At 30.6% G+C, this 27,923-nt stretch overlaps 2 protein-coding genes and 1 long non-coding RNA gene across 4 annotated transcripts in view; 2 read left to right on the top strand and 1 right to left on the bottom strand.

The window, feature by feature from the left end:
- LOC111422714 (guanine nucleotide-binding protein G(q) subunit alpha) overlaps positions 1–1,026 on the top strand; it is a 30,560-nt gene extending 29,534 nt beyond the window's left edge. For both annotated transcript variants that reach the window (XM_071199466.1, XM_071199467.1), the window contains exon 9: positions 729–1,026. In XM_071199466.1, coding sequence (XP_071055567.1) covers positions 729–811 — 83 coding nt within the window. In that variant the 3' untranslated portion in view covers positions 812–1,026. The remainder of the gene's footprint in view (positions 1–728) is intronic.
- Positions 1,027–19,296: 18,270 nt separating this feature from the next.
- On the top strand, positions 19,297–22,143 carry LOC111422749 (uncharacterized). Its single transcript, XM_023055959.2, has 2 exons — positions 19,297–19,707; positions 19,772–22,143. Exons 1-2 carry the CDS (start codon positions 19,642–19,644, stop codon positions 22,091–22,093), a joined length of 2,388 nt encoding a protein of 795 aa, XP_022911727.2. The 5' UTR covers positions 19,297–19,641; the 3' UTR covers positions 22,094–22,143.
- Positions 22,144–26,434: 4,291 nt separating this feature from the next.
- On the bottom strand, positions 26,435–27,652 carry LOC111422036 (uncharacterized). The gene is made up of 3 exons (XR_002707274.2): positions 27,381–27,652; positions 27,048–27,303; positions 26,435–26,689 (listed from the first exon to the last, which is right to left on the bottom strand). It is a non-coding gene; the product is annotated as an uncharacterized lncRNA (long non-coding RNA).
- Between the last annotated feature and the right edge of the window lie 271 nt (positions 27,653–27,923).

The raw sequence follows: 27,923 nt of genomic DNA, 5'->3' as shown, positions 1-27,923 counted from the left end.
CAAATTTTCATATTTTCGTATATATCTCGATATTGATGTATCTAAGAGCAAAAGTGTAAGAGAGCAATATTGTTAAGAATAAAATTTTTGTTATCAAAGTTTTTTTATAACAAGCTCCAATTCCCAAATGTTACCTATAATAACTTAATAACATAAAATTCTCGTACCATTAATCACATAAATATCATAATTTCATTTGCATCATATTGAGTGTTGCAAAACCTTAATCAACGCTTAACTCAACGCTAATCGAGCGTTAATTTTGGTTCAATCGTTTCCTCAGTCGTTTGGACTCATTTAAAATATTTTTTTTTCACGTATTGTATAACCAAAAGCGAATAATGCGTGATAAAAATGATTTATAAGTGTATTAATATAGTGCAATGTTTTCATGACCACCAAAAATGTAGTATGTAACAATAATTTGTTTAACAAGGCTGATGTTTTCTCTTCAAGCCGAGGTTGCTCGCGGCCGAGACAGTAGTTTGATATTATATACATATCTTCCCTGCCTCACTCTATAATATTTATTTGTATAGCAATGCCGCGGTATTTCCACCCCAACCCAATCAGTAAGATTTAACAATTGAATATACATGTTTAGGTACATAAATAGCTTTATATTTTTTTACCAACTTAATTCTCATTAAAAAATTATGGCCCTCTAGAAGATAATTTTTTAATTAAAACAAAAATTTATATATATATTTTAATACTGTTTTTGACAGATACGGAAAATATAAAATTTGTTTTCGCTGCTGTGAAAGATACAATACTGCAATCCAATTTAAGAGAGTATAACCTAGTGTAGAAGGAGGAGCAGAAAGCGCGGGGCTTAAAAAACCACGGCCAGATAAGTAAACAACAAAAAAAAATGATCCGACGAGTGCGTCCGGGATTGGATTGTTTTAATCCAAGTTTTTTCAAACAAAAAAAAATAAATAAATAAAAGAAAAAAACTGTATATTTGTGTAATATTACTTATATTGATTCACGTCGTTGCTGTAATAAAAAGAAAAAAACCAAGGATGAAATGTGATGTTATGTTAATTTAACTCTTGATGATGATTCTGTTTTTCGTCTCTTTCTATTAAAAAAAAAAAAAACTGTTTCTGTGTGCGTGCGTGGCGCTTAGCTTAGTGACTGCTGTTTTTTCAATTACAAAAAGGATAGGAGCAAAAATAAAGTGTTTGTTAAGGAGCAAAAATCTTTGGGGAGGAGGGGTTAAAATTGAATTGATTGGATTTCCGACGCCAAAGTGTTTCATTTAAGTGCGAAAACCAATTTGGACCGTATTTACCGTTTAATAATATGAATAATATTGAAATAAAAAAAAAATAGTATTGTTATTTATAACACGATTAATTTTCACCTATAAAATAGAAGTAGAGGTTCGTTTCTGTTATTTTCTAACAAAAAATTTAATAAAATTAAATCAAACAGGAAAAAATGGTTTTATATATATATATATAAGTATATAAATATATATATATATAAATTCGCCGATATTACGTGTGTGCATATACGGAAATCCGAGGCCTATCGGTAACGTTACGGGTCTGTTTTCGTTTTAATGTTTTATTATTTCTTTTAGTTTTCGTTGAGCGTTTTTTAAGTTAGTAGGTATTGTATATTTTTTGACTAAGGATATTTATTATTTTGTTTTCTATTATTATCTTTAGAGAGCTTATATTTATAAAAAAATAACATGAATATATATTATATATACTCGTCCCGTGCCGATAGCAGCGGATAAATTTATAAAATAAAAATAGACTTTGTATAAGGGAACCCTAAACGGCAAAAAGGAATTATGTATGCATACGTAAGGTTTGTTTTAACGATCTAGGATCATAATGACTTATTTTTGATGCGAGATTTTCTAAAACAAACCTGGTACAAAAATTTCGGCACAAAAACTTTATCAAATTTATTCAATTTCGACGTGAAACGTAACCTTTTTTTTATTAAATCTAATTGATGCGAAAAGGTGATTTCTAGTCATCGGAAATGTGCCGAAATTTTGTGTATGCGTATATTTACACGTGAATATATTATATGTGAGAAGATTTAAAAATTAAAAGAAGTCGTATTCGTTTGTCGGAAAGCTTTCGTTTTTCCGTAAATAATCAATTTATTATACTAATTGCAAAAAAGTGAAAACAATTTGTAAACTATACTTATAGGAGCTTGGTTCTAAAAAAAATAATAAAAATAAATCGTATGTGGGTACGTCGAGTCGAGTGCGACTGCGAAGACGTGTGCATCATGCGTGTGCGTGCATTTTTTATTTTAAATTAGTGCATTTTGCGTTCGTTTTTCTACTACACCGTTATCACCTAAAATAAAAAAAAAAACATACATTAAAGAAATAATTAAAACGCATGGACTCTGTCGTAATATACGTTGCTGTAGCTAATATTTCGTACGGAGGAAAAAGGGGCGCGTCTTGTCTCATCGACGATTGAGGGGGAACCGTCTCCCCCTCGTTGTCGCACCTCGTCTAGGAAAAACCTTCGCTAGCGGTTAATATATATAGGTTTAAAAGTTTTGATATAATAAAGAAAAAATATGTAAAAAATAACACAAGAATTAATCGTTAAGGTTGATAAAAAAAACGTAGGACGATTAAGTTGTGTATTCTGTGTTGTTTTCTAAAAACTCATTGATTCTTCAAACGTGGAAAAATATTGTACGTAATATAATAAATGTATGGAACCAAGCAACAAATAAATTTTACAAGAAAACATTTTTTCTTATCAATAATCTTATTATAAAATAACACTTTTTTTATTTTTAGTTCTTCTTTTGTAAGTAAACCCCAGATATTAATTATATAAAATTTAATTGATATTTTTGATTTTAGATAGTATAAGACATAAAAAAGAAAGAAATATATAAGAAATCGTGATGTTGTTTTGGAACAAAAGTGTCTCGAAGAATCCCAGGTAAGAAGCAAATAAATCCAATAAATTAATATCATATTTTTAATCATCCTCTTTTCCCCCCTCCACGTTCAGTGGGAAATTAAAATTTCAAGTTAGAAAAAAATTGTGTTCACAAAAATTGTTCCTGAAACAATTCTAAACAAACTTTGTCAACTTTTTTTTTTATTTAATCAATAATTAAGGAGATAACCTCAAAATAATAATTTTTAAATTTTTATACATAATTACACTTAGATGCTTAATTAATAGAGATGTAAATTTTTTTTATTAAGATAATTTATTCAAAATCGAAATTGAAACAAATTTTATTTAAAACATTTTTTGATTAATTATTGACATAATTAATTTTGATAGCATACTATTCAGAGGGAAATTAAAATTTCAAGTTAGCAAAAATTTGTATTAATAAACACTGTTCCTGAAGTAATTCTAAACAAATTTTGTTAACAACATTTTTTGATTAAATCAACAATAAGGATATAACCTCAAAAATATTAATTTTTGTAGCATACTGTTTAGTGGGAAATAAAAATTTCAAGTTAGAAAAAAATTGTGTTAACAAAAATTGTTCCTGAAACAATTCTAAACAAACTTTATCAACATTTTTTTCTTGATTTAATCAATAATTAAGGAGATAACCTCAAAATAATAACTTTTAAATTTTTATACATAATTACACTTAGATGCTTAATTAATAGAGATGTAAAAATTTTTTATTAAGATAATTGATTCAAAATCGAAATTGAAACAAATTTTATTTAAAACATTTTTTGATAAAAACAATAATTATTGAGATAATTAATTTTGATAGCATACTATTCAGAGGGAAATTAAAATTTCAAGTTAGCAAAAAATTTTATTAACGAACACTGTTCCTGAAGTAATTCTAAACAAATATTGTTAATAAAAATTTTTGATTTGATCAATAATTAAGAACGTAACCTCAAAAAAATTTTATATAATATATATTTTTATATATTTTTTTTACTGAGAAAATCGTTTTAGAACAACTTTTGTATGAAATTTTCTGTTGAAAACGAGTGGAGGGGAGAAATCGTATCGTTTTGTTACAAAAGTTCCGTGCCCTAGTGATCAAATCAACCATATTAATCCATTAACGATAACAAATATACAGGGTGTATCTGAATGACTGCAACAAACTTCAAGGGGTGATTCTTTAGTGAATTTTAAGGGTACTTTGATATATGAACCATGGGTGACTTCGGTTCCCCTAAGGAGCTACACCCCTCCAAAAATGGCGGAAAATTTTGGTTTAATTTTTTTTTCCCAAAAACCATAAACGTTAGGAAAATGAAATTTGGGGAATATGTTTAACTCATAATAGGGCATGTTTTGACCCTATTTGTACTTTCAACCTACCCTTCTAAATTACTAAACGTAACCACCCCCGTTCAATTTATGCCTAGATTTTTTTTATGAAGATGATAAATACATTGGAAAAATTTCACTTAGATAGATAAAACTATTCTAAAACTTTTTTGTCTCTCTGATTTTCTTCGAAAATTTAATAATTTCTGAGAAAAAAAATAATTAAGCAAACACTAACTGTTAAGCTGTAGGGTTGTTAATCGAAAGTTGGAATGAATTTTGAATGAAAAAATCTTAGTAGGCTTTGCAATCTTTGTCAGAAATATTTTTGACGTTTAAATGTCAGTGGTTTTCGTACTATTATTATTGTTTTATTTAAAATTTTGAAACGTCGAGTGAACGAGCGTAAATGCGATAGAACTTTATTTAAAAATTAATTTGAAAAACAATAATAATAGTAAGAAAAACACTGACATTTAAACGTCAAAAATATTTTTGACAAAGATTGCAAAGCCTACTAAGATTTTTTCATTAAAAATTCATTCCAACGTTTGATCGACAACCCCGATGTTTAACGTGCAGTATTTGCTTTATTATTTTTTTCCTCAAAAATTAGTCGTTTTTGGAAAAATTTTAGAGAGACAAAAAAGTTTTAGGATACTTTCATCTACCTAGGTAATTTTTTTTTAATGTATTTAATATCTGCATAAAAAAATATTAGCAAAAATGTAAAGGGGGTGGTTACGTTTAGTAGTTTAGAAGGGTAGGTTGAAAGTACAAACAGGGTCAAAACATGCCCTATTATGAGTTAAACATATTCCCCAAATTTCATTTTCCTAACGCTTATGGTTTTTGGAAAAAAAAAATTAAACCAAAATTTTCCGCCATTTTTGGAGGGGTGTAGCTCCTTAGGGGAGCCGAAGTCGCCCATGGTTCATATATCAAAGTACCCTTAAAATTCACTAAAGAATCACCCCTTGAAGTTGGTTGCAGTCATTCAGATACACCCTGTATATAGTTTGTGGGGTATATTTCTTATACACTAACCGGCAAAAAAAACCGGCCACCAAAATGTAGCCACTATTTCAAAGCTGGCTTACTCGCGAACCACTCATTCGATTTTGATGATTCTTTTTTTGATCGAAACGTTGATTCTTCTGTAATAATCCTGCGATAGAATATTTTTATTCGGATGGGGTGCAGCTGCTACAGCAGAGGGTGTTAACTGGAATCAAATGGTAGCCTAATCTATTCTGAGCATTTTGTTTTTTTATTCACTCTATTATCTCTGTTATTAACGAAGATGCAGTATTTTCAAGCGATCGCCTGTGAAAACAAGACGAGTGACAATAGTAGCTGATGACCGTTTTATTGTTCTAAGCAATCGTAGAACGACACCTGTAGAAGGTCGGTGTCGTCTTCAAATGGTGCATGTCGTTGATGTCAGTGAGCAATTGCGGTAAACTCTTCTTCAAAAACAATTTGTAACTCTTGAAGGTTGTCCGGTAGGACAGGACGACGACGAATGCGTCTCTCATGTTGGTCCCAAAGATATTCGATAGGGTTAAGGTCCGGGCTGCACGCGAGCCACTCTATCCGTTCAATACCCTACTTCATCAAGATATTCGTTAACCATACGTGCTACGTGCGGTCGCGCATTATCATGCATTAGCATGAATCCGTCACCAATAAAGTGGGAATAGAACCTCCATGGAAAGGTACTCTTTCCGAAATGGTGCAGGTCGCAAACCTTTCATTACGACGTCTCCACACTCACTCTCGACCATCAGGTGACCGGAGTTGTTCCATTCCCTAATTCATACGTACGCGCCCAAATTGAAGACGTGCTCGCCGATGTCTCTGGAGCAGCCGAGGTCTTTTGGCAGGTCTTCTTGCAGTCAGATCACTTTTATCAAGTCTTCGATGAATAGTTCTTTCACTTACGCCAACCCCACGCACCATCTGAAGAGGATGCCGAGTTTCTACAGCTGTCGTTCTAAAATTCCTCAGAGTGTTTAGAACAATAAATCGGTCATCAACTGCTGTTGTCACTCGTCTTCTACCGAAACCTTGCCGCCTAGTGAAATTTCCTGTTTCGTTTCCACATATTGGTTCCAGGCATCCTGAACTGTTGTTCAGGGTACACCCAACGTATGGGCAACGTATTGCTGACTTTTGCCATCCTCAATTAAAGTAACAATAGCCGCAACATCAGTTACTGACAACGGGATTGCTATTATGTTAAAAGACTGTACAAATCTTTAACAACTGTCAATGTACTATTCGAAACAAATGACATACGCTACCTAGCGCGCCACCTTAGCTTTTTTTATGCTTGTTTGTCTTGTTTTTACAGGCGTTCGCTTTAAAACACTGCATCTTCGTTAGTAATAAAGGTAATAGAGTGAATAAAAAAACAAGATGTTCAGAAAAGATTGGGCTACCGTGTGATTCCAGTTAACACTATCAGCTGTAGCAGTTGCACCCCACAGGCTATTACAAATTTCGAGAAACAAAAGTTTTTCTCATTCTTGCAACCCGTATATGCTCAAATTAAAATCTAAATGAAAATTTCTATCGCAGGATTATTACCGAAGAATCAACCTTTCGATCAAAAAAACAATAATCAAAATCGAATGCGCGGTTCGCGAGAAAGCCAGCTTTGAAGTTTTGGCTAATTTATAGTGGCCGGTTTTTTTTGCCGGTCACTTTAGTTATTGAATAATTAACTAAAATTCATTTTGTTCTATCTAAAACTAATGTATGTATTTAATGATAACCATACATACTATGATGGAACATAATGTATCAATTTTTTTGTTCTTACTAAAACTGTTGTATGTATTTAAAACTTAATGTTGTAATGGTGATAACTAGGGCACGGAACTTTTGTAACAAAACGATACGATTTCCCCCCTCCACTCGTTCTCAGCAGAAAATAAAAATATATACAGGTGTCTCAGCGAGGCCGGTCATTAGACGTTTCTGGGGTTCTGGCCAAAATAAAAATTTGAGAATTCAGTCATAAGTATTATCAATTATTACGTTCTCTTATGGCTAAAATATTTTCAGATTTCTAGCACTTCCGTTTATACCGGAAGTCACCACCTACTTTATTTTTTTAAATGGAACACTCTGTATATTTTTACAAGAGTAAAAAACGATGTATGAGCGACTTCAGTTAATTAGTCCCCCTTTTTTTTTAACCTGAAGTTAAAGGGAGAAAAAAAATTTTTTTTCATATATTTTTACATATTTGGATTTTTCTGTTTTGAAGGTTGATAAATAAGTTTACTTTTTGCAATTTGATTTGGCCGTTCTCGAGTTATTCGAATTTTTCTAGAAAAATCTGCTCCAGCGGACATTTGTTCAAAAAATCATAGAACACTCGATTTTTGAGATATCAGTTTAGGATTCAGAACATGGTTAAACAACATGATGGATTATGTTTTGGTGCCGAGAACGGCTGTCTAGAACGTTTGGTCACTTTCCTATGGCACATTAACTTTTCGAAATTTGGAAGTACCCATAACTTAATTTTTTTAAATGACACCCCCCATATTTTATTGCTTAGTCGTCTTCGGCGTCTCATTTTACATCTTTTATATTCCATATGTCCTATTCCTAACATTAATAGTTTGGGAGATAATTAGGGTTTTTTGAAAAATGCTCACATATCATATCGATATTTAGCCTAATGTGCCATGAAAAACAAGCCTTTTCCAACTAATATTAAGGGACCTAACAGATAATTATTAGCTCACATGCATCAAGTGACGTAAATAAGTGAGTCTTTGACAAGAACTCATTGAAAAGGCTTGTTTTTCATGGCACATTAGGCTAAATATCCATTTGATATGTGTGCATTTTTCAAAAAACCCTAATTATCTCCCCAACTATTAATGTTAGGTATGAGACATATGGGATATAAACGATGTACAATGAGACACCGAAGACGACTAAGTAATAAAATATGGGAGGTGCCATTTAAAAAAATGAAGTTATGGTACTTCCAAATTTTGAAAATTTAATGTGCCATAGTAAAGTGACCAAACGTTCTAGACAGCCGTTCTCGACACCAAAACATACTTCATCATGTTGCTTAAGCATGTTCTGAATCCTAAATTGATATCCCAAAAATCGAGTGTTCTCTGATTTTTTGAACAAATGTCTGCTGGAGCAGATTTTTCTAGAAAAATTTGAATAACTCGAGAACGGCCGAATCAAATTGCAAAAAGTAAACTTATTTATCAACCTTGAAAACAGACAAATCCAAATATGTAAAAATATACAGGGTGTTCCATTTAAAAAAATAAAGTAGGTGACGACTTCCGGTATAACCGGAAGTGCAAGAAATCTGAAAATATTTTAGTCGAAGAGATCGTAATTGATAATACTTAAGTCTGAATTCTCAAATTTTTATTTTGGCCAGAACCCCAGAAACGTCTAATGACCGGCCTCGCTGAGACACCTGTATATATTTTTATTTTCTGCTGAGAATGAGTGGAGGGGGGAAATCGTATCGTTTTGTTACAAAAGTTCCGTGCCCTAGTTATCACCATAGCAAAATTAACTTTTAAATACATACATTAGTTTTAGATAGAACAAAATGAATTTTAGTTAATTATTCAATAACTATAAGAAATATACCCCACAAACTATATATATTTGTTATCGTTAATGGATTATAAATATGGTTGATTTGATAACTAGGGCACGGAACTTTTGTAACAAAACGATACGATTTCTCCCCTCCACTAGTTCTCAACAGAAAATTTCATGCAAAAGTTGTTCTAAATTAAATTCTAAAACGATTTTCTCAGTAAAAAAAATATATATATAAAATTTTTTTGAGGTTACGTTTTTAACTATTGATCAAATCAAAAATTTTTATTAACAATATTTGTTTAGAATTACTTCAGGAACAGTGTTTGTTAATAACATTTTTTTGGTAACTTGAAATTTTAATTTCCCTCTGAATAGTATGCTATCAAAATTAATTATCTCAATAATTATTGTTTTTATCAAAAAATGTTTTAAATAAAATTTGTTTCAATTTCGATTTTGAATCAATTATCTTAATAAAAAATTTTTACATCTCTATTAATTAAGCATCTAAGTGTAATTATGTATAAAAATTAAAAAATTATTATTTTGAGGTTATCTCCTTCGATCCGTCAATTTCAGATCACCTAGCCGTTTCCTTTCAAGGTGACTGGTTGGGCAGTTCTCCAGTAATAAAGAACCGTATCATTTGTAGACCCATCACAGACAAGTCGCTTCCATTTTTATAACCTTCTTGAGTCAACTGATTTTAGCTTTGTCAGTGATGCTAATTTATATGTAATCGACAAATTTTCATTATTTATTGACGTGATTGTAGATTCTTTTGATCTCTGCTTCAGGGAGAAATCTAGAGTAGTTGACCATCTTAAGGATAATAGACCGAAAATATCCTGGTTCAACAACGAAATTAAGTCTGCTAGGAATGTACTTCACTTGCTGGTCGATATCAACAGACACCGGCCAACGGTAGTGTCGAGTGCTCAGGTCAGGTACTATAAAGACTTTTACCGGAAACTTATTACTGACTCTAAGAAGAGAGCCAACAGTCAACACATTGAAAACTTAGGAAACAAACAGCGTGCTATTTGGGAAGTTATTCGGAACACCAATCCTTTAATTTGTAAACGTTCGTCCGACAAACTCACGGCCTCAGACCTAAACGCGTACTTTGTTGATGTGGCTGAAAGTGTGCTTAATGATATTAACCTCCCTACACTAAACAATCATAATGTCTCTTCGGGTCCGTTGGTCAATGATCATAATAATAAACTTTTCGAATTTAAACCGATATCTTATAACGAACTACGTGACATAATTTCAAAATTAAAAAAATCGACGTCCAGGGATGTGCATCAATTAAACAGTAGGTTAATAAAAACAGTCTCAAATATAATTGTTTATCCATTATGTAAACTAATAAACCAGTGCTTATTGAACTCGATTTTTCTGCACTGCCTGAAAGTGGCAAAGGTTATTCCTATTCACAAAAAAGGGCCGCTACACGACCCCTGCAATTACAGACCAATATCCATTCTGCCAATTTTCGGGAAAATCTTTGAAATAATTGTAAACAATCAACTGGCAACTCACCTCAATTCTAATAGTCTATTGTTTTCCGGGCAGTTTGGCTTTAGAAGAAATAGGTCGACATCGGACGCCATCCGCATTTTGGTACAATTTGTTCAGAATGGCTTCGAAGCCAATAATTATTCGGGAGCTGCTTTTTATGATTTAACAAAGGCGTTGGACTGCGTCTCTCATGACTTACTAATTCGTAAATTTAGTGCCTTCAATATGGACATCAGCAGCATAAATCTTCTCGAATCTTATTTGACGAACAGATCGCAGTATGTTTCCCTTGACGGTCTAGAGTCCGGTCGTCTTCCACTTAGGTTTGGTGTACCTCAGGACTCAGTATTGGGGCCACTCCTGTTTTTGATATTTATCAACGACCTACCCAATAACATTCCCCATGATTCCGACCTCATCCTTTTTGTTGATGATACAACCGTAATGGTCTCCTCAACAGATGCCGATGCTTTGCATCACCGCATATCTGAGTCACAAGCCTGCATCTCAAATTGGATTCAGGCCAACAGACTAAGCATGAATAGAGAAAAAACACAAACTTTAAACTTTTCACTTAAACGTCTCAGGTTGTATACGCAGTAGAGATGTGTAACACTGCGCTGCGCGGCGTAATTGAGTTAACTCAGTACAGTGTGTTACGTGCGCTGATACCCAACTTTAAAATGAGTCAACTCCCATTGCCACCTTTGGCGTAGTAGCGTACGCTGGTGTGGTTTACTAGATAGGTGCAACACACTGGTAGACCTAAAGTTTAACGCACAACCGCTATGGCGCAGGCAGCATAAGACTTAGGGCTGGTATTTTCAACTATCTATAAAGTCCTCAATAGGTATGCAACAGATCTGTCAGATTTATCACCCTATTATAGTCCTTCAAATGAGCAAATATAATGACGACATTGTACAAAACGCGCCATGTACTCTTTATATTCACGTTCTGTACACCGCCACCGTAACATATTCTCATTTTGAGGAGTTTAACAGGGCTACAAATCTTGCAGATTTGTCAAATAGCTATTAAAAATTTACAGATATGTAGGTGAAAATTCTAGCCCTTAGTCACGTATAAAACCTGCATTTGCTAGAACTTGGAACGAGATATCAGGCTAGCTGCGCCGGTGTATATGATATCGCCGATAGATATGATGCATCAGCAACTGCGTTATGGTGCAATTGAGTTGATACATTGCGCTAACTCACTTAGGTGCGCCAGTATCAGTGTGTCAGCGCAGCAAATTTTGCTGAGTTACACATGGCTAATACGCAGCCGGTCAAGTTCCTGGGGGTTTATCTTGACTCTGGTTTAACGTGGAAGGCCCACATTGACCAATTGACGAAAAAACTGAATACCATTGTATTCGTCATTCGGAGACTGAGAGACCTTGTCCCGTTCAATGTTGTAATGAACACATTCTACGGCTATTTCTTCAGCCACGTATCGTACGCGTTAATTTGTTGGGGTCACTCCGCCCATGCGGATCGTGTTTTCGGTGTGCAGCGAAGATGTGTTAGAGTTATGGCCGGTCTAGGTTTTCGGGACTGTTGTAGAGAAAGTTTCATTGATTATAAGATACTAACTTTCCCTTCGCTTTATATTCTCCATTGTCTCTTATACAGGGTGTCCCGTTAAGCGTACGGAGCGGCTGTATCTCTAGAACGGCAACGCCTAGAGGTTTGGGAAAAAAATCCTTATAAGCAAAGAGACCAAGAGAAATAGCCAGAAATTATTTTGAAGTTCGTAATTCGACCGCTAGGGGGGCGTAACTGCCATTGAGAAACATAAAGTTCCCGCTATCTCAGAAACTTAAACGATGAGCTATAACTTTGACAACATCATTTAATAGCTTGGATAATACCGCATCGCTTTTGTTTTGTGATATTTCTCATATCTGTCATAATAAGGGAGGGGGAGGCCAATGCGTTTTCATATGTTTACATTTTAATATCTCCTAGACCATTCAACCGATTTGAATATTTTCGGTGTTGTTTGAAAGAGCATTTTATGCTCTTTTTAAAGATATTTTCAGTAAGACCGTCTGCTTTAAAAGAAATGAGCTAGAGGACGTTATCTGCAGCGATTACATATTTTTGTGATTTTTGAAGAAAAGTTAAATGGAACGATACTATTTACTTCACAGAACCTTAGTCACCTTAAAATTTGCTAAATTTTAGTGAAAACCGCATCTCGATATCGCCACCCGTTCTCGAGTTATAGAAGAAAATGTTAAAAACTCGAGTGCCATCAATCGGATCCAGTTACCTCATCGAGAAAAACAAATCACATAACCATGGTAACTGTAAACATGTCATTTACTAACGCAGAAGCGTATGATAGAGCGTATGATGATTTATTTTCAATGTTTGGAATACGATGCAACTGCATGGCAAAAATGTGCAATGCAATTACGACAAAGAAAGACATTTTTCTCTAGAAGTGTTTTTAAGATTGACTTAGCGATTACGGAAAACTGGCAACGTGTAGCCCATTCAGACATCTCTATGAATTCGTAAATCACATTGGTGCGCAATGCATGGAGTTCACACATAATCTGGGAACTCCGAAAACAATAAAATTGTCCACAAGAGTTCTTAAGAGAATAATATCTCCACCACGTTGTTTTACATCAGGCCTTAACAGATACCGATTATGATAACAGACTGAACTATTACCATTGACTTTTAAATATGATTTGGGCAAATCCAAACCTTTTATCACAAATGCTATGGATGCATGAAGCATCTGTCCACAAGCTGATGCAAACTTGCATAATATGCATTCTTGGTTCGAGCAAAACCCATATTGCTTTCACCCCTTTATCTATTGGGTAGACTAAACGACCTGACTTTTCAAGAAAAACCAATAACCAGGGAAAATATGACAAAACACTAAATACCAGTAGAAGCGTGTCCAGGGCCGAGACTTAAGCAGCGCTTTTTTTTCGAATAAATGCATCGAGGTTTATGGAAGGCATTTCACACATTAGTGAGTTATTTTTGCCAAAAATTTAAGTTATTCTAAGTGTTTTGGTTTATTTTGTTTTATTATCATTGTTGATGTTTCATTGATCCGTTGGCTTTTCAACACGCCTCAAAAGTAGTTTTGAAGCAGTTCTAAGCTTGGATAAAGTATGAAGGAAGGTTCTAGATAATAAAATTTTTGTTCTCTCTTATTTGTTTCCTAAGGTAACTTGATCCGATTAAGATATACGAATTTTTAACATTTTCTTTTATAATTCGAGAATGGATGGAGATATCGAGATGCGGTTTTCACTAATATTTAGCAAATTTTATGGTGATTAACGGCCTGTGAAGTAAATAGTACCGTTCCATTTAACTTTTTTTCAAAAATCACAAAAATATGTAACCGCTGCAGATAACGACCTCTAGCTTATTTGTTTTAAACCAAGCGGTCTTACTGAACATATCTTTTAAAAGAGCATGAAATGCTCTTTCAATCAAGACCAAAAATATTCAAATCGGTTGAATGGTCCAGGAGATATTAAAATGTAAACATTTAAAAACACATTGGCCTCTCCCTCCCTTATTATGACAGATATGAGAAATATCGCAAAACAAAAGCGATGCGGTGTTATCCAAGCTACTAAATGATGTTGTCAACGTTATAGCTCATCGTCTAATTTTCTGAGATAGCGGGAATTTTATGTTTCTCAATGGCAGTTACGCCCCCTAGCGGTCGAATTACGAACTTCAAAATAATTTCCAGCTAGTTCTCTTGCCCACTTTGCTTATAAGGATTTTTTTCCCAAACCTCTAGGCCTTACCATTGTTGAGATACAGCCGGTCCGTACGCTTAACGGGACACCCTGTATATCAAGGGTAATATCTCCAAATTTAAAACTCTTAATAGTTATCATAATTACCACACAAGGGCAGGTGATACCTTAATTACGGACGGCAAGGGCCAGGGATGGCGTCAATTATTTTGGCATAAAATTCTACAATGTCCTTCCGAAACACATAAGATTGTTAGAGAGTAACAATTTCAAACACAAAATAAAAAATTATTTAGTGGCGAAGGCCTTTTATACTGTTGAGGAGTTTTTGAGCAATGATTTTGATGACTTGCTATGACCAGTGTGTCGCCTCCCAGAAGCCTTTTTCTCTCTTTTGTTTGTTCTTTTGCTTACCTGTTGTTACTGATTACTACGTTTAGTGTACTTACTATTATTGAAAATTGCATTTTTGCGTTTATTGTATTCTTTTCTTTTATGACCTGTGAAAATCACTTTGATGCTATCACCAATAAAGTATTATTATTATTATTATTGATTAAATCAAAAAAAATTGTTGATAAAGTTTGTTTAGAATTGTTTCAGGAACAATTTTTGTTAACACAATTTTTTTCTAACTTGATAACTTGTTTGTCGTATCGTTTTGTTACAAAAGTTCCGTGCCCTAGTTATCACCATAGCAAAATTAACTTTTAAATACATACTGTAATAATAACCGTTTACCAGTAATTCAGTCTTGTTTGATTATCGTATTGATCGTAGAAGAGTTTTTTTTTTTTTTTTGAACAATTATAAAATAATGTTAGATACTATACGCTAGTGAATTTCGGTACATTTTATTGTTCTTTAATGTTCTAATCCTAAACTATCACTTGTAAAGTCGATGCGAAGTAATTTTAAAGATTCGATACCAGATAACCTCAATTTAAATTTTTCAAAATTGTTTATTTAAATCTTTATCTACCCGGATCAAACCTATTTAGAACGATAAACTTAACTTGGTTAACAAAGAAAATAATTAATATTTGTATGGAATAATGAAATTTGGATTAATTTGAACAAATTGGAAAATTTATCGTTGAGATCAGAAGAAAATTAATGGATATTTGAAAATTGTCTTAAAACAGCATCTAAATTACGAAATATCACGCATAATTATAAATAATTTTAAAAATTTAAATAATAATTTGACAAATTGAATTAGAGATTATTATTAATATCAAAGTTGGCTACATTGAAAAAACTAAGACACAAATTCCAAATCCATAAATTTAACCAATCAGGAGAGGTTATTTGGAAATTTAACATCCGAAAAACGGAATTTATCAACAAAAACAGTGTGCTTCCTGTTGTCTAAAGAAACACACACATTTTTTTTGCTCTGCAAAAAAAATTAATTAAATCAACGTGCCAACTCTGAAAAAACAATTCATCCTGTTCCTATTAAAGAAAAAGGTCCGTTCCTGTTCAATAATTTCGAAGAAGCGATTAAACTCGCCCCTGATCAAGTAAAGCAATTGGTTCCGTTTCTGGTAGAAACCATCATCACTAGTAAAGAGAAAAATTGGTTCTCAATCCTGAATCCAACTGTTCCTGTCACGAAGAAAATATTATTCTGAGTTTGACCTCCAAAGTTCCCATAGAAACAAATTGGCTAAGTTATTTTTTTTTATAATTCATTGTTTTTGTTGATACATTTTTTAAAGAGAAAAACTCTTCTTACCTTCAATACGAGAAGTTCTTGATAAATTCAATATAAATTTTGAGATTACGATTACAATTTCCTAATTAATTTAATATTTGACGAGTTGTTTAAGACCATAATATATCCGAGTTGATAAATATTACTTCGAATCAACTAATTTAGAATATTTGTTTATATAATCAGTATATTTTGTTAATTTTGTCGACAACATCTCAATTTGATTGCACCTTAAGTTGTGCACATGTTTGTCTTGACAGTATTACCAAAACCTGCCTTTAACCCTGAGATAATTCGACAATTCTGTTTGATATTTAAATTTTTTTCAATTTAATAAAAAAACAAATTATTATAAAATTTAGTGATGTTGTTTTCATTAAAATAATTCTTTTCAAAAGAAGAGGGACTATTTGCGGTCCATTTGGAAAAACATTACAATACATTAGTTTTAGATAGAACAAAATGAATTTTAGTTAATTATTCAATAACTATAAGAAATATACCCCACAAACTATATATATATATATTCGTTGTCGTTAATAGATTATAAATATGGTTGATTTGATCACTAGAGCACAGAACTTTTGTAACAAAACGATACGATTTCCCCCCTCCACTCGTTCTCAACAGAAAATTTCATACAAAAGTTGTTCTAAATTAAATTCTAAAACGATTTTCTCAGTAAAAAAAATATATATATAAAATTTTTTTGAGGTTACGTTCTTAACTATTGATCAAATCAAAAATTTTTATTAACAATATTTGTTTAGAATTACTCCAGGAACAGTGTTTGTTAATAAAATTTTTTGCTAACTTGAAATTTTAATTTCCCTCTGAATAGTATGCTATCAAAATTAAATATCTCAATAATTATTGTTTTTATCAAAAAATGTTTTAAATAAAATTAGTTTCAATTTCGATTTTGAATCAATTATCTTAATAATAAATTTTTATATCTCTATTAATTGAGCATCTAAGTGTAATTATGTATAAAAATGGAAAAATTATTATTTTGAGGTTATCTCCTTAATTATTGATTAAATCAAAAAAAAATGTTGGCAAAGTTTGTTTAGAATTGTTTCAGGAACAATTTTTGTTAACACAATTTTTTTCTAACTTGAAATTTTAATTTCCCACTGAACAGTATGCACAAAAATTAATATTTTTGAGGTTATATCCTTATTGTTGATTTAATCAAAAAATGTTGTTAACAAAATTTGTTTAGAAATACTTAAGGAACAGTGTTTGTTAATAAAATTTTTTGCTAACTTGAAATTTTAATTTCCCTCTGAATAGTATGCTATCAAAATTAATTATCTGAATAATTATTGTTTTTATCAAAAAATGTTTTAAATAAAATTTGTTTCAATTTCGATTTTGAATCAATTATCTTAATAAAAATTTTTTACATCTCTATTAATTAAGCATCTAAGTGTAATTATGTATAAAAATTTAAAAATTATTATTTTGAGGTTATCTCCTTAATTATTAATTAAATCAAAAAAAATTGTTGACGAAGTTTGTTTAGAATTGTTTCAGGAACAATTTTTGTTAACACAATTTTTTTCTAACTTGAAATTTTAATTTCCCTCTGAATAGTATAAAAATTAATATTTTTGAGGTTATATCCTTATTGTTGATTTATCAAAAAATGTTGTTAACAAAATTTGTTTAGAATTACTTCAGGAACAGTGTTTGTTAATACAATTTTTTGCTAACTTGAAATTTTAATTTCCCTCTGAATAGTATGCTACAAAAATCAATATTTTGAGGTTATATCCTTATTGTTGATTTAATCAAAAAAAGTTGTTAACAAAATTTGTTTAGAATTACTTCAGGAACAGTGTTTGTTAATAAAAATTTTTGCTAACTTGAAATTTTAATTTCCCTCTGAATAGTATGCTACATAATCAATATTTTGAGGTTATATCCTTATTGTTGATTTAATCAAAAAATGTTGTTAACAAAATTTGTTTAGAATTACTTCAGGAACAGTGTTTGTTAATACAATTTTTTGCTAACTTGAAATTTTAATTTCCCTCTGAATAGTATGCTACAAAAATCAATATTTTGAGGTTATATCTTTATTGTTGATTTAATCAAAAAAAGTTGTTAACAAAATTTCTTTAGAATTACTCCAGGAACAGTGTTTGTTAATAAAATTTTTTGCTAACTTGAAATTTTAATTTCCCTCTGAATAGTATGCTATCAAAATTAATTATCTCGATAATTATTGTTTTTATCAAAAAATTTTTTAGATAAAATTTGTTTCAATTTCGATTTTGAATCAATTATCTTAATAAAAAATTTTTACATCTTTATTAATTAAGCATTTAAGTGTAATTATGTGTAGAAACGGATAAAATTATTATTTTGAGGTTATCTCCTTAATTATTGATTAAATTAAAAAAAAATTGTTGGCAAAGTTTGTTTAGAATTGTTTCAGGAACGATTTTTGTTAACACAATTTTTTTCTAACTTGAAATTTTAATTTCCCTCTGAATAGTATAAAAATTAATATTTTTGAGGTTATATCCTTATTGTTGATTTAATCAAAAAATGTTGTTAACAAAATTTGTTTAGAATTACTTCAGGAACAGTGTTTGTTAATAAAAATTTTTGCTAACTTGAAATTTTAATTTCCCTCTGAATAGTATGCTACAAAAATCAATATTTTGAGGTTATATCCTTATTGTTGATTTAATCAAAAAATGTTGTTAACAAAATTTGTTTAGAATTACTTCAGGAACAGTGTTTGTTAATACAATTTTTTGCTAACTTGAAATTTTAATTTCCCTCTGAATAGTATGCTACATAATCAATATTTTGAGGTTATATCCTTATTGTTGATTTAATCAAAAAATGTTGTTAACAAAATTTGTTTAGAATTACTTCAGGAACAGTGTTTGTTAATACAATTTTTTGCTAACTTGAAATTTTAATTTCCCTCTGAATAGTATGCTACATAATCAATATTTTGAGGTTATATCCTTATTGTTGATTTAATCAAAAAATGTTGTTAACAAAATTTGTTTAAAATTACTTCAGGAACAGTGTTTGTTAATAAAATTTTTTGCTAACTTGAAATTTTAATTTCCCTCTGAATAGTATGCTATCAAAATTAAATATCTCAATAATTATTGTTTTTATCAAAAAATGTTTTAGATAAAATTTGTTTCAATTTCGATTTTGAATCAATTATCTTAATAAAAAATTTTTACATCTCTATTAATTAAGCATCTAAGTGTAATTATGTATAAAAATTTAAAAATTATTATTTTGAGGTTATCTCCTTAATTATTGATTGAATCAAAAAAAATTGTTGGCAAAGTTTGTTTAGAATTGTTTCAGGAACGATTTTTATTAACACAATTTTTTTCTAACTTGAAATTTTACTTTCCCACTGAACAGTATGGTACAAAAATTAATATTTTTGAGGTTATATCCTTATTGTTGATTTAATCAAAAAATGTTGTTAACAAAATTTGTTTAGAATTACTTCAGGAACAGTGTTTGTTAATACAATTTTTTTCTAACTTGTTTGTCGTATCGTTTTGTTACAAAAGTTCCGTGCCCTGTTGATCACTTTTTAGTTTGTTATAAATTTTTCAAACAACTCATTGTTAATTAAATTATATTTTGTGGTTTTAACAATAATTTCACTTTGTCACATCCGCTTAAACACAAAGATAAACCGATACGTTTTTGTGGTATAAAACAAAAAAATTTATTTAGTTTATATCTAATTTACAACGATGTTTTCTCTAATTATTTCGTGCGTGATAACTTCATCGTTTATTTTTGATGGCGTTCCGGGCCAGGTAATAATCCGCATTTATTTATTTATTTTTTTTTAATCTAATTCTTGTTTAAATTTATATTTAGAGCTTTTATGGATTAAGTGAACATTTCGAGATGTTACCTTATATTAAAAGGACGAATAATGGAAAATTGTACACAAAACCACCGTTTTCTTTCGTATGTCCCGAAGGATTTATTAACCATAACGGAACTAATTGTGTCCAAGAAAAATATGGTGCTTGCCCGGATATAAAGAACTTAAAATTTTCGATTTCGCCGTTTGAAAGATCTCCGGAGGCGATGATTGGGTCAAATTGTTCGTATTCGATTTCAAACGTGTTAAAAGAGCACGCAAAAAAGGATAGTTTGGTTAATTTGCAGTTATTTTTTGATAACGGTTATTATCCTTATAAATTATATTTAGATGTAACGAAAGAAATGGATTTAATCGATGATTTTAGCGACAAAATTTTTTGTTGGGTGAATAGACACCATTCAAAATTAATTAATACATCACAAATTTTTAAAAATGTTACAAAATCGAGGAAAACGTATCGTTTTTTGTTAAAACTTACTCAAAAATTATCGAGTTATGTCTGCCACTTTATTTTCCCCCCAAATTTTAAGCCCTCTTTTAGTAATGTAGTTTTTGCTATGAATAATAGGAAGCACACTTTTTTTGTGGAGTATCGAAAATCTTATAGAAATGCAATGGTTAAAGTTGAAGATGACGCTTTTTTAAATAATCGATATAACTGGGGCGAAAAGAACCAAATTATTTTTGCAACTAATTTTAGCGATTTAGAACTCGTCAAAAAAGAGGTGGTCGAAAAATTTGGCGTTAACATTTCGAGATTATCTCAAGAATTATTTTGTGACCCCGCTTGGGAAATAATTTCCGGGAAAAACATATCTTGGCCAAAAACTAAAATGTTATCAATCAGCTATCCCAACAACATCATTTGTACCGATTCTAAAAATAAGTCGTTGTATCGCCGATGTGATAAAAACTCGACTTGGTCCAAATCAATAGGCGATTGCAATATCTCGTACGATATAAACGATTTAAATTTGCATTCGGATATTAACGAAATTGAATTGATTAAATTAATTAATGTATTAAGTACGAGACGTGTTAATAAAAGTTTAATCGATAAAATCGAGGAGATATTCGACGTCGATTTGAAGTTATTACCCCCTCATTTAATTAATAAATTAATTGACGAATCAAAACAATTTTTTGATCAATTCAAAAACGTTGAAAATTTAGAAATAAACGAAACGTACATCTCGAACGATTTAAACGTAACATTCCCAAAAAATTTATTAAATCCAACCAATTCAGCATCGTTAATAATCTTTAATAAAAAAAATGAGTTAATCGTTGATATTGATGTTAATAACAAATGTAATGTTTTTTTTGACCCGATTATTTTAACATTTCAAAATAAGAACAACAACAAATTAAAATGCGTTTATTGGGATTATTATTATAACACATGGAGCGATATAGGCATCATAACGAAATTAAATAACAATTTAATCGAGTGCCATAGTTACCACTTAACTCGATTTTCCTTGATAATTATTGATGAAGAAATTGTAAATGAATTCCATTCAAAATCAATACACACAATAACTTTAATTGAATTAGGAATATCGTTAATAGGCGTCTTTATTATTTTGATAATCGCGATTTTATCGCGGGATTGGCGTAAAATGCGTTGGAACGTTGTACATTTATCGTTTGTGATTTTTCTTCAGTTAAGTTTGTTGATATTAACGATTTTCGGGATTAATTTAAAATCTTATTGTGTTTATTTAGGGGCTGGTTTGCATTTGTTAGTTTTGGTTAAACTGTGCGTATGTTTTTTGATAGCTAAAACGAAATTTCGCGATTTTGTATTGGTTTTAAAAAGGGTTAAAAAGATGCGAACTAAAATTTCGTGCCGATCCGTTTTATTAACTTGGATTTGTCCAGGTGTAATTGTTGGGGTTTCTTTAACGTTTTTTCGGGAGGATTATAAAGAAAATGAATTTCATTATTGTTATCCCCAAAAAAAATTATTTATTTATGCGGTTTTTGTTCCAGTTTCTGTGTTGGTTTTGGTAATCAGTTCGATTTTTATATTTTTAATGTTTAAAGTTTTTCAATTAAAAATTAAAAATGTTGCTCAAAGAATGGCCCGAATTAAATTAGCGATGATGCTTTGGTTTTTGTTGGGTCTAACTTGGTTATTTTCGATTTTGGTTGAAATTTTACCGGAAGGTTATTTTCGAACGATTTGTTATTATATTTTTACTTTTGTCGCTCCTTTAGAAGGGTTTATTGTATTCATTTTTTATGTTATTTTAGATAAAAGTACCAAATTTTATTGGTTTAGTGCCGCTAAAGCTACTTCTTGATTAATTAATTGTTAACACAAATTATTTAATAAAATTTTATTTCTAATTTATTTAGTTCATTCTATTCTTATGTCCAAAAATGTATCCAGGCTGCCGAAGATTTGTCGGCAGTATGATTTCCGTAGAGGAGGCGCAATAGTGTTACCTATAAAATTTGAAAAATCATCAATTTCATCAAATTTTCATATTTTTCCCGATATTGACGCATCCAAGAGCAAAAGTGCAAGAGGGTAATGTTGTTAAGAATAGAATTTGCTACAACTTTTGTTCTAATAGTTCTTTTATAACATGTTCCAATTCCAGAGTATTACCTATAAAATTTGAAAAATCAACAATTTCATCAAATTTTTATATTTTTCCCGATATTGACGCATCCAAGAGCAAAAGTGCAAGAGGGCAATGTTGTTAAGAATAGAATTTGCTACAACTTTTGTTCTAATAGTTCTTTTATAACATGTTCCAATTCCAGAGTGTTACCTATAAAATTTGAAAAATCAACAATTTCATCAAATTTTCATATTTTTCCGGATATTGACGCATCCAAGAGCAAAAGTGCAAGAGGGCAATATTGTTAAGAATAGAATTTGCTACAACTTTTGTTCTAATAATTCTTTTATAACATATTCCAATTCCAGAGTGTTACCTATAAAATTTGAAAAATCAACAATTTCATCAAATTTTCATATTTTTCCGGATATTGACGCATCCAAGAGCAAAAGTGCAAGAGGGCAATATTGTTAAGAATAGAATTTGCTACAACTTTTGTTCTAATAATTCTTTTATAACATATTCCAATTCCAGAGTGTTACCTATAAAATTTGAAAAATCAACAATTTCATCAAATTTTCATATTTTTCCGGATATTGACGCATCCAAGAGCAAAAGTGCAAGACGGCAATATGGTTAAGAATAGAATTTGCTACAACTTTTGTTCTAATAATTCGTTTATAACATATTCCAATTCCAGAGTATTACCTATAAAATTTGAAAAATCAACAATTTCATCAAATTTTCATATTTTCGTATTTTTCCCGATATTGACGCATCCAAGAGCAAAAGTGCAAGACGGCAATATGGTTAAGAATAGAATTTGCTACAACTTTTGTTTTAATAATTCGTTTATAACATATTCCAATTCCAGAGTATTACCTATAAAATTTGAAAAATCAACAATTTCATCAAATTTTCATATTTTCGTATTTTTCCCGATATTGACGCATCCAAGAGCAAAAGTACAAAAGTGCAATATTGTTAAGAATAGAATTTGCTACAACTTTTGTTCTAATAATTCGTTTATAACATATTCCAATTCCAGAGTATTACCTATAAAATTTGAAAAATCAACAATTTCATGAAATTTTCATATTTTCGTATTTTTCCCGATATTGACGCATCCAAGAGCAAAAGTACAAAAGTGCAATATTGTTAAGAATAGAATTTGCTACAACTTTTGTTCTAATAGTTGTTTTATAACATGTTCCAATTCCAGAGTATTACCTATAAAATTTGAAAATCAACAATTTCATCAAATTTTCATATTTTCGTATTTTTCTCAATATTGACGCATCCAAGAGCAAAAGTGCAAGAGGGCAATATTGTTAAGAATAGAATTTGCTACAACTTTTGTTCTAATAATTCGTTTATAACATATTCCAATTCCAGAGTATTACCTATAAAATTTGAAAAATCAACAATTTCATGAAATTTTCATATTTTCGTATTTTTCCCGATATTGACGCATCCAAGAGCAAAAGTACAAAAGTGCAATATTGTTAAGAATAGAATTTGCTACAACTTTTGTTCTAATAGTTGTTTTATAACATGTTCCAATTCCAGAGTATTACCTATAAAATTTGAAAATCAACAATTTCATCAAATTTTCATATTTTCGTATTTTTCCCGATATTGACGCATCCAAGAGCAAAAGTGCAAGACGGCAATATGGTTAAGAATAGAATTTGCTACAACTTTTGTTCTAATAATTCGTTTATAACATATTCCAATTCCAGAGTATTACCTATAAAATTTGAAAAATCAACAATTTCATCAAATTTTCATATTTTCGTATTTTTCCCGATATTGACGCATCCAAGAGCAAAAGTGCAAGACGGCAATATGGTTAAGAATAGAATTTGCTACAACTTTTGTTTTAATAATTCGTTTATAACATATTCCAATTCCAGAGTATTACCTATAAAATTTGAAAAATCAACAATTTCATCAAATTTTCATATTTTCGTATTTTTCCCGATATTGACGCATCCAAGAGCAAAAGTACAAAAGTGCAATATTGTTAAGAATAGAATTTGCTACAACTTTTGTTCTAATAATTCGTTTATAACATATTCCAATTCCAGAGTATTACCTATAAAATTTGAAAAATCAACAATTTCATGAAATTTTCATATTTTCGTATTTTTCCCGATATTGACGCATCCAAGAGCAAAAGTACAAAAGTGCAATATTGTTAAGAATAGAATTTGCTACAACTTTTGTTCTAATAGTTGTTTTATAACATGTTCCAATTCCAGAGTATTACCTATAAAATTTGAAAATCAACAATTTCATCAAATTTTCATATTTTCGTATTTTTCTCAATATTGACGCATCCAAGAGCAAAAGTGCAAGAGGGCAATATTGTTAAGAATGGAATTTGCTACAACTTTTGTTCTAATAATTCGTTTATAACATATTCCAATTCCAGAGTATTACCTATAAAATTTGAAAAATCAACAATTTCATCAAATTTTCATATTTTCGTATTTTTCCCGATATTGACGCATCCAAGAGCAAAAGTGCAAGACGGCAATATGGTTAAGAATAGAATTTGCTACAACTTTTGTTTTAATAATTCGTTTATAACATATTCCAATTCCAGAGTATTACCTATAAAATTTGAAAAATCAACAATTTCATCAAATTTTCATATTTTCGTATTTTTCCCGATATTGACGCATCCAAGAGCAAAAGTACAAAAGTGCAATATTGTTAAGAATAGAATTTGCTACAACTTTTGTTCTAATAATTCGTTTATAACATATTCCAATTCCAGAGTATTACCTATAAAATTTGAAAAATCAACAATTTCATGAAATTTTCATATTTTCGTATTTTTCCCGATATTGACGCATCCAAGAGCAAAAGTACAAAAGTGCAATATTGTTAAGAATAGAATTTGCTACAACTTTTGTTCTAATAGTTGTTTTATAACATGTTCCAATTCCAGAGTATTACCTATAAAATTTGAAAATCAACAATTTCATCAAATTTTCATATTTTCGTATTTTTCTCAATATTGACGCATCCAAGAGCAAAAGTGCAAGAGGGCAATATTGTTAAGAATGGAATTTGCTACAACTTTTGTTCTAATAATTCGTTTATAACATATTCCAATTCCAGAGTATTACCTATAAAATTTGAAAAATCAACAATTTCTTCAAATTTTCATATTTTCGTATTTTTCCCGATATTGACGCATCCAAGAGCAAAAGTGCAAGACGGCAATATTGTTAAGAATAGAATTTGCTACAACTTTTGTTCTAATAGTTCTTTTATAATATGTTCCAATTCCAGAGTGTTGCCTATAAAATTTGAAAAATCAACAATTTCATCAAATTTTTATATTTTTCCCGATATTGACGCATCCAAGAGCAAAAGTGCAACAGGGCAATATTGTTAAGAATAGAATTTGCTACAACTTTTGTTCTAATAGTTCTTTTATAACATATTCCAATTCCAGAGTGAGTTTTTCAATAAAAAATTAGAAATGTTGCTCAAAGAATGGCCCGAATTAAATTAGCGATGATGCTTTGGTTTTTGTTGGGTCTAACTTGGTTATTTTCGATTTTGGTTGAAATTTTAGCGGAAGGTTATTTTCAAACGATTTGTTATTATATTTTTACTTTTGTCGCTCCTTTAGAAGGGTTTATTGTATTCATTTTTTGTTATTTTGGATAAAAGTACCAAATTTTATTGGTTTAGTGCCACTAAAACTACTTCTTGATTAATTAATTGTTAACACAAATTATTTAATAAAATTTTATTTCTAATTTATTTAGTTAATTCTATTCTTATGTCCAAAAATAAATCCAAATTTATAGAAACTGGGTTCTATAATAACTGATTTCTTCAAATTGAATAAGGAGACCTTTATTATTGTTATTATTATTGCTGCCGGGCTGAGGAGAGTGGCCCCTCCAAAGGTTTAGGGCAAATGTAGGTCCTTAAGAGGGGAATCTCTTTTTTTCTATTAAATAAAGTGATATCTTTCGGAATATTTGGCTGACAAACTAAGTGTTCTTCCAATTTAATCTTTTGCGTAAGTTTAGAACATATTGTGATAATTTTAACATTCTCTTAGTTCACCCAGTGAACATAACCTAGAATTTGTGACAGATTTTTTGTTGGTGAAAATCTTATCTTAAACCGTTTTGTTTGCTTCCAAAAGTATCAATTATTATAGTTCAGCTCCTAAAACACATTTTTCATCCATCTTTTAAGGTTTTAACGTTATTTTGAGGAAGAAATCCTTGATTTAAGTTTGAATTTTTCTAACTTTACTCATTGTTGAAATTTGGCGTGTACTCCAATGTATGTCTAAAAACAAGAAAAGACAACGTTGAATACGAAGTTTTATTACGTTTCATAAAGGAATAAGGGAGAAATCAACGAAAAAAGAATTTAATTTTGAAGGTTAATTCCGAGAAAAATCAAGAGATGACGCTAGTTTCGAAGCAAGAATTTTGAATTTTGAAAAGGGCGCGAAGCTAAGAGCCAATCAGAAACGAGAAAAAAACAGTTGGAGTGCCGGGGTATATAAGGAGATCGCGAATAGGGAGAGAGAGAGTCGTCGTCGGACCAGCGTCGAATCCACGTCGTCAGATAGAAGAAATTTTGAATCTCAAGAGATAACCTCAAAAATTTTAGATAATTTTTTAAAGTCAAATCAACTCACGATATTAAAATAAAAAGAGAATCATCCTACAACCTATTCCGAGAACTACTGATACTTCTTCGAGATCATCCAAGACCCTATTTCCGAAGAACAAGCAGTTCAATTTCCCGTAAGAAGAATCCTGTAGACAATCCAGAAAATTAGTTAGTGCCCCGAACATAAGAGACAATCCATAATCCAGATACCACATTGAACTCCAATCCTTTCTTTTTCGCAGTGAGTCGGATGATAATTTTATTTTCTTATTTAACATAACCTACAAAAAGAAAAATCAAAGAATCAAACTCAAAGAACATCTCACAAGAGTTTCCTATAATTTTGATCAATACTTACTTGTGGGTAAAGATTTATTAGTTTTCTTGAATAACGTTCATTTATTTAACTCTATTTTTCTTCAACGAGTTTGATGACAACTTAAGACGTTGGCCATTTGTTATTTTCAAAGAACGGTTCTAACGAGTTTTATCCCAAGGTTTATATATAAGAGGTTGTCTAGGTTCGTACGCAACCATACTGCGCATTACGTCACATGTGGAAAATAATACCGCCAAGCAATTCAAATTAAACAAAGGCATGGAGCACCACATGGCCATGAGATTGCGTGCGCAATCCGTGATCGCTTACGTCACGAAACAGTCCTGCTCTTGCCCCTCGCGCACAAACTAAAATCAAAGTATTGCAGCATAGGAACTTAGACAACCTTTAATATATAAACCTTGGTTTTATCCTACTCTCTCTCTCTCTCTCAAATAATAAACGGGTTCTCTCTAATATCGATATTTCAGTCGATAACCGCAGTTATCTATTTTATTTAAAAGTTATCTCTCGTAAATAAACATTGTTATTAAAGTAAATTTAGGAAAACAATTTTTTTTT

This window comes from Onthophagus taurus, chromosome 10, assembly GCF_036711975.1.
Source record: "Onthophagus taurus isolate NC chromosome 10, IU_Otau_3.0, whole genome shotgun sequence".
NCBI classification, from domain to species: domain Eukaryota; kingdom Metazoa; phylum Arthropoda; class Insecta; order Coleoptera; family Scarabaeidae; genus Onthophagus; species Onthophagus taurus.
This window is presented reverse-complemented; position numbering and strand designations above follow the sequence as displayed.